General features: G+C 32.0%; 1 protein-coding gene across 1 annotated transcript; it reads left to right on the top strand.

Moving 5' to 3' along the window:
• On the top strand, positions 279–4,331 carry LOC109352899 (beta-glucosidase 46-like). Its single transcript, XM_019595085.1, has 12 exons — positions 279–408; positions 520–586; positions 658–722; positions 1,265–1,340; positions 1,427–1,501; positions 1,759–1,846; positions 1,947–2,205; positions 2,587–2,702; positions 2,974–3,229; positions 3,306–3,408; positions 3,477–3,585; positions 4,039–4,331. The coding sequence occupies exons 1-12, from the start codon at positions 295–297 to the stop codon at positions 4,259–4,261; spliced, it is 1,551 nt and encodes a 516-aa protein (XP_019450630.1). The 5' UTR covers positions 279–294; the 3' UTR covers positions 4,262–4,331.

Here is a 10,802-nt window from a genome sequence, read left to right as displayed (position 1 = left end):
AATTGGAACAAAAAACTCAATGCAAATAGCAATCTTAGAAGTTAGAACCTTAAGACCAGAATCTAGAAAGACTTGGATCAAAGGATTTGTAATTACTTCATGAATAAAACTAGTTTTGGAGCTTTGTCAATAATTATTTTGGAAGGGTTGTAAATTTGTTCATTTAAGATCTTGTATTTAATATATTCTGTTTGAAGTGTATATTGGTGATATTTATTTTTTATTAATGGGTTAGTTATTAGTTGTTATATATATGATTGAAGTCCAGCAGCAATAGTGTTAAGAGAGATAGCAATGAGGTTGATGAAAATTGTGTTTCTGTTTGCATCATATTATCTCACAAATGCCTTGGATCTATCTTCATTACCCTCCAACTTCCTCTTCGGGACAGCTTCTTCTTCTTACCAGGTTATTAATTACTCTCTCTTTCTCTACTGCATTTCTCTTCATCACATATTCACATATCAATAACAACAACTAATAACAACAACTAATAACAACCCTATTTTGCATATACAGTATGAAGGTGCTTATGCCAGTGACGGCAAAGGACAAAGTAACTGGGATAACTTCACTCATGGAACAGGTTAACTTCAACTTTGGTTTATTTGTTTATTTGTTTATTTCTTTCCTAATTTAATTAATGAGTAATCGCAGGTACAAGTTTGATACAGGACCGAAGTAATGGGGATATTGCCGTTGATCATTATCATCGCTATCTCGTACGTATTCTTCTATTCATCCACTTACATCGATGCTGCATATATAATATTGTTTTTATAATCACCACGAGTTGCATTCAAATATTCAAATAATACTGCATGTTCCATGCACTCTGCGTGGATAATATTCATATATAAATAATGCATTTGCGACAAGGATCACTTGTGCAACAACATCGGCTCTGTCTTACTCTCCAAGTTTGGGTAATGTCCAACCTCAATCTTATTGTGTGTTGAGCCCACGTTTCAACCTAATTATAAGGCCTTAAACTCACCCAAAGAATGGATATGTTCTTGCTATTGGGTCTGACCCAATAGTCACAGAAATAAATAATCACCATCAATAAAAAAAAAAAGATATAGAATTAAGGTTTTGATTTTGTGTTAGCATAAAGTGTGTGGTTCAATTCAATGTTCGGATGTCACTGAAAATTACAAAAAAGTCACCTATTTAATAATATATGATTATTTGATATTATAAAAATTAATTTATATTTCCCTTTAGTTATGTAACAATAGTATTTTAATGTGGATTGGAACAGGAGGATATTGATCTAATAGAATCTTTGAAAGTTAATATCCACCGCCTCTCCATATCATGGGCAAGAATTCTACCAAGTATGCTTCCTTGCATTGTCAAAATTTGAGTCAAACATTCCAACTAGGATAGTAACATGAATTCTTATGTACTTGATTGTGAACAGAGGGTAGATTTGGAGAAATCAACTGGGCTGGTGTCCACTTCTATAACATACTAATAGATGCTCTCTTACTTAAAGGTAACATTTAATTTTGTTTTTCTTTAGTAATAATCTGTGGAGGGTAAGTAAGTGCATATTATGGTTTTGATCTTCACAATTTAGTAGTCTCATTTTTTTAACAATTGTACTACCAATTCTACATTATCTCCAATAGTTCACTCAGATAGCAGAGCTACAAGATATAAAATATGAGCACTTTGGTTCAAACTTTGGCACTTTACCTATAAAAAATAATCTGGTTACATTATTTTACATATGTAATATTTTCTCAACAGGGATCCAACCCTTTGTAGTACTTTCTCACTATGACTACCCTCAAGAACTAGAGGACAGATATGGAGGTTGGTTAAGTCCACAATCACAGTAAGCATCCATTCTTTTAAACAATTAACCTGAATAGGATTCAAATACCATATTGACCATACAAGCTCATAAATATCATACTTTTATATTTTGTGAGCAGGGAGGATTTTGTATTTTATGCAGACCTTTGTTTTAAAAACTTTGGTGATAGAGTGAAGTATTGGGTCACTTTCAATGAGCCAAGTAACCAGGTGGCACTTGGGTACCGTTCAGGTTTATATCCACCATGCAGATGCTCTGGCTCATTGGCAATGATTAAGTGCAAAGAAGGGGATTCAGAAAATGAGCCCTTTAAAGCAGCACATAACATTATACTGTCACATGCAGCTGCAGTTGATATATATAGAACCAAATACCAGGTAATGTGATTTGAGTTATCATCACCAAAATTAAGCACCCTTTCTTCAAAGAAAAGAGAGGATACAAGGTATTATAAAACTTAATATTTTATTTTGCTCAAAGTCAATGAAAAGATAGGTAATTTTGACTTTAGTCTCCCAAATTTTTAGTCCTTATTCATTTTGCTTTTAGTCTTTATTGATGTTATGTCAACACCACAATTGGCTACATCACTAATTAGTATGACATGTGTCACATTAGGCTGAGTTATTTGGTAAAACTAAAATTATAGAATTGAATATATTTAAGCCAGAACTTCTAAAACTGAGTTATTTGGTAAAACACAAAAAAAGTATCATTTTGAATACTAAAAACTGTGTATTTTGTGGATGAAACATTAGGCTGAGCAAAGAGGGAAAATAGGCATAGTCCTTCAGCATGAATGGTATGAACCAATCAGCAATTCTACAGCAGACAAGTTGGCTGCAGAAAGAGCAAGATCATTCACCTTCAATTGGTATAATTCTCCTATAACAACATCTATTTCCCCCCACTCAACTCCCCAAGTAAAGATAAGCACCTCATACTGTAAAACGTAAATAATTTATTAGATAGTCATTTATTCAATTAGCCACGTACCACTTATTGAGCCTATAAAAAATATATCATGTACTGAATTTGGCATACCACATACCAAGTTTGAAGGGTTCATCACAAATGAAGTCTAGTAATAATAGCATAAAATTTGGCATATCATGTACATGTAACCATGCTTTATTATAATGCAGGTTCTTGGATCCAATCATTTTTGGAAAGTACCCCACGGAAATGGAGAACAATCTAGGGAGCACCTTACCCAAATTTTCCAGCAATGACAAAGTGAAACTCTCAAAAGGATTGGATTTCATTGGCATCAATTACTACACAGCTTACTATGTCCAAGATTGCATATACTCCTCATGTAAACCAGGAATTGGGGTGTCTAGAACAGAAGGTTCATACCAAAAGAGTGGTTACAAAAATGGCATTCCCATTGGAGAACCTGTAAGTACCCTCAAAATAAAGATAATCACATTTTCTCCATGCTTCAAAAATTCTGAAAATTAATAATGCCATGCAGACTTCATTTAGTTGGCTTAATATTTACCCAGAAGGCATTGAGAAAGCTGTTACATATGTAAAAGACAGATACAACAATACTCCAATGTTCATTACTGAAAATGGTAAGCAACACCTATTAGTATCTTTAGTCAGAGTTTGTCAAATTACTGATAATCCAAACATTTTGTAGGCTATGGTGAACAAGACAATCCAAATTTGACAATGGCAGAACAGCTTAATGATTTTAGAAGAATAAAGTGCATGTCAGATTACATAGAGGCACTGTCAAAAGCAGTAAGGTAAGAATCTAAAAGACTAGGTACTAAAAACAAAGGACGTGTAAATTCTAACAACATAAAACAAGATAGGATATGTAGAAAACCAAGGCCAGTGACAAGGATTCAATTTTCATTACATTTTTTTATGGAGTGAACTACCACAACTTTGCATGTGTCAATCAATTTTGTCCTTGGCACTTGACATCATTGAAATTGCACAATCGTTACTAAGATTAGAAAAAGTTATTCACGTTGGTCCTTGGCATGAACTAAACTTAGGACTAATAGGAATGACTTTTGTCCATTGAAACAAAAATGATGGGCAGTTGGACACTGCAAAGTGGAGGACAAAAGTGTTTATTTATTTCACTCTGACATTTTACTATAATTTATCTATATCTTCATCATTTATGTTTGACATCATAGAACAACATAGATTTATGTTTCATTTTTCTCCAACACTCTCATTTTCAGGAAAGGAGCAGATGTTAGAGGATACCTTGCATGGTCCTTGTTGGACAACTTTGAGTGGATATATGGATATACAATAAGATATGGATTACACCATGTGGACTATGCCACACAGAAGAGAACTCCAAGATTATCAGCAACTTGGTACAAGCAACTCATTGCAAAGCACAAGGGAACCTTCTTATCAAGAATGATAGGGCAAGAAAAAGGGGTACAGACCACTTGAGACATAATTTGAAACATCTTACTTATCAGTGCTTCTGTCTTTAATCAAAATAAACTAGAATATTCATTCACTCTTGAATCCCTAGTGATCTGGGTTGATTTAGCTGGAAAGAATATTTTAAGGTTCACTAGTATGCTTAGCTAGTACAATTCAACTTCATACACCCATTTCCTGAACTTGGTTCTATGTTATTAAAATTGAATAACTGTGATCACAGTCATATTTACCTTCTTCAAATGAAACCCTGCACTTGCTAGAATCATTATATACCTTCAATTTCAAGTAAGAGATGACATCTTTCGTACATTCCTACCAATTGGCTAATTATTTATACAAAAGAAGCAATTATTCAAGTGCTACGTTCTAACATTTCAAAAAATAACAGAGAATATTCAATCCAATAATCACAAATCCATAACAAAGGAATTTGGAAACACAGACTGAATCATGTTTCACAAAAAGTGTTGGGAATTAAACCTCACTTGTATAACTCATTGTCTCTATAATAGTTAAACTATTCATTTTATTGTCAAATGCTTTTGAGATGAAACTTTAGTATAGTATCATAATTAATTCATAAGATAACTATTCGCCTTGTTTGGGTGGCTCTTGTGGAAGGACATGTTGGGAAATAAGTATCATATCACCTACTTCATTGTCTCGAAAGCCACACATTGCATCCAAATAGCCACATATATAAGAATAGCCTTTGGTGTAAAATTTTATGTTCGAAGTATGATCATGATTTTGCTACTAATGTGGGGGTTGAGTCTAGATCGATTCACCTTAAAAAATCTGCTTGGGCTAGGGATTTTTGTTCTCTTTCTTCTAGGGGAAATTCAAATAATCTTTGGTTCTGGAGTGACATCTCTCGTCGTGTTGGGGATGGGTCTAATACTAGGTTCTGGCATGATAATTGGTTGGGTTCTATCATTTTGTCAAATAGGTTTAGAAGACTCTATTCCCCCAGTCTCCACCAAAACGCTCACATTAACGAATTAGGCAGTTGGTATGAAGGAATTTGGACTTGGAATTTCAGTTGGAGGCGTAATCTTTTTATTTGGGAACTTGAACTAATCGACTCTTTTTTGTAGGAACTTCAAAAGGTGTGCTAAAGGAAAATGCTACTGACTCTTGGGAATGGCGCCATGACAAATCCAACCAGTTCTCGGTAAAATCGGCTTACGATGTGCTCACTAAGCATTACCAACAATCAACTACCAACATCGACCATCTCCGTCTTCTTTGGAAATCAAAAGCTCCCTTAAAAGTCATTACCTTCGTATGGAGACTTTTTCAGGACAAACTTCCTACTATGGATGCTCTTCACAAAAGGGGGTCCCTTTATCTCATGGAGGAGGTCCCTTATGCCCTTGCTGCAATGAGTACGCAGAAACTTCTGATATCTTTTTTTCCCCCAATCCATAGCCCACTTCACTTACAATATCACTTATTCGGTTTGGCAGCTTCTTTATAATTGGTTGGACTTCAGCATAGCGCTTCCTTCCCAATCCATAGCCCACTTCACTGCTCACATGGGTATGCTTTCAAACAAGAGTCGCTTCAATCTTTGGAGTATCATTTGGTTAGCTACAATTTAGGCAATTTGGCTTTCTAGGAACGACTTTGTTTTCAATAGTGTTAGGCCTTCTCCTCGGAAGATTTTTGAAGCTGTAAGAGTTAACTCTTGCCTTTGGGTTAATGGCTAGATGGACAATAATTCCTTTTCTTACTCAGATTGGGTTTCTAACCCAATATCTTGTCTTAATTCCAATTTGTAATAGGTTCTTGTCTTCTTGTTTTGCTTTAATTTTTTATTCTTTTCCTTTGTAATTATTTTTTATTAATATAATTTTCCTTTGCCGATCAAAAAAATATATATATAAGAAAACTCCGGTGGTCATACCCATGAGTGAACACATCCTCGGTCCCAAAAAGTGTACCACTCTATGTGCATCTCCTTGTAATTTGTTGAAAAAATACATTTAAGTTAAAATTATAATAATTAAGTATTTTCTTGATCAATCATAAATGGTAGCACATGAAATGACACATTTTGGGAACAGAAAATGTTATCTTTACCCATGAATTGGCCCAAATTCTATCTGAATAGGGTGTGGATCAAATTTGTTCTAGTTTAATCACTCTTGAGGTAAGATAATGTTATTGCTTTAAATATGTTAAGCAGTTAATGGAGTATTGTCATCCTTATACATAATTGACTTAGCTAATAGTCTTAAGGAACAAGTTACAAAAAAGGTGTCGTGAAAATCCAATTATGTTCCTTGACCTTCCAAATGCATAATTGACTCTTGGATGTAAAATATGTTTTGAATTGCATGTAAACACTTAACAGAAATTCACTGAATAGTAAAAACTAAAGCAAGCATATTTAACGGATGCAAAACCTTTAAAAAGGATATCAACTTAAACTAAAATGGGGTGCAATTTCAAGCACTAAAACAAATTTAAAAAAAAAAGTAAATTAGCAATAGAGCTATATTTGATTATTTTCTGTTAATAAAAATAATGAATACAATCTTGTGGGACAACTGTAGTGTATTTTTTGTAACCCCCATCCAACTAAAAGTAAAGGAGTGGGTAGTAGTTAGTGGTATTGGTGGAGTTCTAACCCCATGCAACTAAAAATATAGTGGGTGAAAGTTAGTATTAATACTAGTATAAATATATTGTACTTTATCTAAATGTACTTCAAAAATAAAAATACACGTGATACCTGTTGGGTTGTGTGAACTTTTTATATAAATCAATTAAAATATAAACGTAATATTAGACCGAAATAATTATTTAAGTCACGAAAAACATTATAATCAACCACCCAAGAAATAAAACCATACCAGCTGAATGATTATTAAAGTATTGAATTTCTTTAACTATGATTGACTTTCATTACCGAAAATAAATATAATTGGTTTTGTTTGAATTATTATATATTTAAATCTTGTCCGGTAGAGTGCCCACCAAGTCGAGGAAGGAACATTGCCTTTACCATATTATCTAGGAATCTAAATATCTACCTAAGGTTATTGTTTTTGCTTGAAGATTATTCTAAGAAAGAGTGCCAACAATTGAAGCCTTATCTAGGGGAGGTATCACTTTTCAATAAGGAGATGACTCTTATGTGATGAAGACAACTAACATTTTCAACATCTTTTTTCTACTTGCAGATTCACTTATTTGGAGTGATAGTCGGTCGACAATTGGTTTAGATTCAACATTGTCCTTCCTCAAACCATAAATAATGATTTTCTCAATCATATGGGTTACCAATCATTTTGTTAATGAGAACTGATGTTAACTTCAACTCCATAAAGGATTATTATGGATGTCGTCAATTTAATAAAGATGAAAATATGGCTCTAAATCAATGGAAGAATAGACAAGTTGACTATGTCTTATCAAGTCTGAACACCAAACCCCATGAAATGTCCTCCAAAATTGTTGTAATTTATTATTTTTTTTCTTTTAATCGCTACACTTGTATCATTTTAGTACTTTTGGCACATTATTAATGAAATTATTTCTTTTGTGGCTAAAAAATATAGTTTTAAAATGACTTCATGTCATTATTTCTGTGAGTACTAATATCCTCACAAAATTATTTTCAAACATTTTAAAGTTGATAGAGACAAAACATATTTTAATAAAAGATATTATTTTTTGGATTATGGTTAAAAAACACCATTGATGAATAAAACCAAAAGAAACATTATTATTAAGTAAATTGCCTATAGGACACCCAGGTTTCTCATTATGAGTTATGACATAACATTGTGCTACTTTTTTTAAATGAGATTGATCATGGCACTTCGCATTCCAAAATGCTACACGTATTTATGTAGCATGGGAAATATTTAAAAATGACATTTATAATATTTTCACGGTAATATACATTTCCTGCTCGAGTTTAATACTAAGAACTAATGTTACTATAGATAGTTTGATATCCTTATGCATAAAGTAAAATATGCTAGGTAAAAGGTCATAAACATTATGTCAAAATATGTGTAGCCTCATACAGGCACTATGTGTAGCCTCACACAGGCACTATGTGTTGCACATACTATATTACTATATAAGTATATATTCGGCCTTGGTTTTTCCACACTAATAGAAGGGATTGCATATGATATAGAATGCAAGATAAGAAGATTAGGCTTGTTCTTTTTAAATAGAAGAATGCATGTATTTTATGACAAGTCTTCGAGTTATCAAATGCAATTGTCTTTCAAATTGTTATTTATGTTTAATTTTAAGCAATATCGTCAAACAATAATTTTAAGTACTGCTATTTTTAGTCGAAGAAAAATACATCAAATTTTATTTTGTTATAATGAAGGTAACTAATCATTATAATTAAAGGTTTAAAATGTTATTTCTTTATTTTTTTCATATTGTTTTGATGTGATTGTCTCTTGACTCTAAATATATGGAAATGAAGATCATTTATCTTAAGTTGAGTCTAAAATTATGTCCTACCTAATAATATAATGTTAATGTTTTATTTTATTTTAACACATAATAATGAATATTTTTAAATGACATACATGTTGGAGAAACACGAACTTAGAATACATGATATTGATCCGGTGGTGTGAATCGCAGTTCCAGAACTATTTATTGTATAATGTCAGAAGGATTGGGGCCAATTAGTGGCAGTGTTAATGGTCCACATGGTCACTGTTGTATTGGTCAGAATATGACTGCAACGCAATTTAACGAGGTCCACCAGATGAGATGCTCGAAAAGTTTCCAGGGTAAGATATTTATCTACTATTATATATGTAATAAAGTTCAATATTGAGTATAAATTAATTTCATCTTATATTTTTAATGAATTATTAATATTGATGAGGATTCCATTAACAATTTTTTAAGACAATAATTAAGAAATGTAATGAATTCATTATGTTAGTCTAAAGTTGAATATTATTGGGAGTATATAAGCACAAAGGAGTAGAGTATCTTAGGCAGTTGTATTTGAGACTTTAAATATATTTTTTTATCAGCAAAATAAAGTAAAAAATTATTAAAATTAAATAAGAGTTGCATATGTTTCGTAAGGAGAGTACAAAACTGAGCTAAATAAGAATGAATTATAAGTGGATGTTGAGACATTTTAGGAGGTTAGTTAACCAGCTAGAATATGTTAGTGAATCATTGTTTCCCTGATCCAAAGCCAAAACTTAATCAAATTAAAAATAAGATCATTCATAGATAATCAAATAGTTTATATTATAGCTAACTTGAGGATGCTTCAAAATTTCGAACAATGTCTCAATGTCATCATGCCTATGTGAGTAGTGAAATGATGTATAGGTTCTAAAGATAGAGCAATCTTGATGTCCAGCCATTTATAAGTTAGTCGTCGGACTGAATAAATGAGATTATAGGATGAAAAGGATGTTGAGAATATTCAAAATACTCATTGCAAAAGGGGCATGACGATCCAAACCTGTGAGCTAAATATATCCTCTCCTAACACCATAATTGGTAGTCTATCTTGAAAAAGTCTCCATACAAAGTATTATTTAATATGTGGGACACACATTAAAGCTTGGTTGAAGAGTGGGAAATGAGAGAAGAGAGAAAGGTGAGAAAGAGAGTGAGGAAAGTGAAAGATAAGAGAAATATAATAGATTACTATATTATTTGGTATAGTAGAAAAATAAAAGAATAGAAAGAAGAAGATATGAATTTTTGAATGACAAAAATATACCTAAAAGAAAAAGAAAAGTATTTCACATTTCTAAAAAATGTGAAGATGGTGATCGTTGAAAGCTTGTTAACTAAGAAGGTTGTAGCATATATGACTAAGTATTATTTGAATTTGCCTTTGAATAATATATCATTGATCTTTACTTAATAATACTTAGGATTTAAGTTCTTTATGCGAACAAATTAAACTATTTTTTGGAACGTGACTGTCATTTCAACATAGACTATGTACATAGCCAATTAGATGTAAATTCTGAAATAAAATGAGCAGCCTTATTGAAAATCATAATTAAAATGAAATCGTAATTACATAACAAACGGGGTTGGAGTATAAATATTTTTTGGTCAGCATGAATTTTATTAAATTAAGAGAGAATTACAAAAGAATGAAAGCAAAAATTAGAAGAACAAAAAGATGAGAACTATTACAAGACAATATTGAGGCAATCTAAGATATTAGTTATCTAGGCGATATTGGAGCATAATATAAAGTTGTGATAAACCACTTTAAAGAAATGATTCGCAAAATGTATACAGGTACATACTAAATTAAATATTGTGGGTACGTATGTAAGGAAACCCATGCTTGAAAATGAAATAGTGACAAAACAAGCCAATGACAAAACATTGAATTTTGTTATTGATTGCTTCTCTGTAACCCCACCCAATGAATCAACTCCCACCTGTCAATTACTATTACAAAGAGAAATAGTAACTCAATAAATCCCCACTTGTCATTGTTCTTGTTCCTCTATTTTAAAGAGTTCTTATTTAAACTCTATAGGTTTAAATGCGAGGTATT

The sequence above is a fragment of the Lupinus angustifolius genome, chromosome LG01 (genome assembly GCF_001865875.1).
Source record: "Lupinus angustifolius cultivar Tanjil chromosome LG01, LupAngTanjil_v1.0, whole genome shotgun sequence".
Lineage (NCBI taxonomy): Eukaryota > Viridiplantae > Streptophyta > Magnoliopsida > Fabales > Fabaceae > Lupinus > Lupinus angustifolius.
This window is presented reverse-complemented; position numbering and strand designations above follow the sequence as displayed.

What these genes read in the sequence shown, in the direction of transcription:
- LOC109352899 (XM_019595085.1), top strand. Translation starts at nt 295, where the DNA reads ATGAGGTTGATGAAAATTGTGTTTCTGTTTGCATCATATTATCTCACA. An exon ending in TATATAGAACCAAATACCAG is followed by an intron (nt 2,206 to 2,586) that starts GTAATGTGATTT and finishes ATGAAACATTAG; the next exon opens with GCTGAGCAAAGAGGGAAAAT. An exon ending in AATGTTCATTACTGAAAATG is followed by an intron (nt 3,409 to 3,476) that starts GTAAGCAACACC and finishes AACATTTTGTAG; the next exon opens with GCTATGGTGAACAAGACAAT.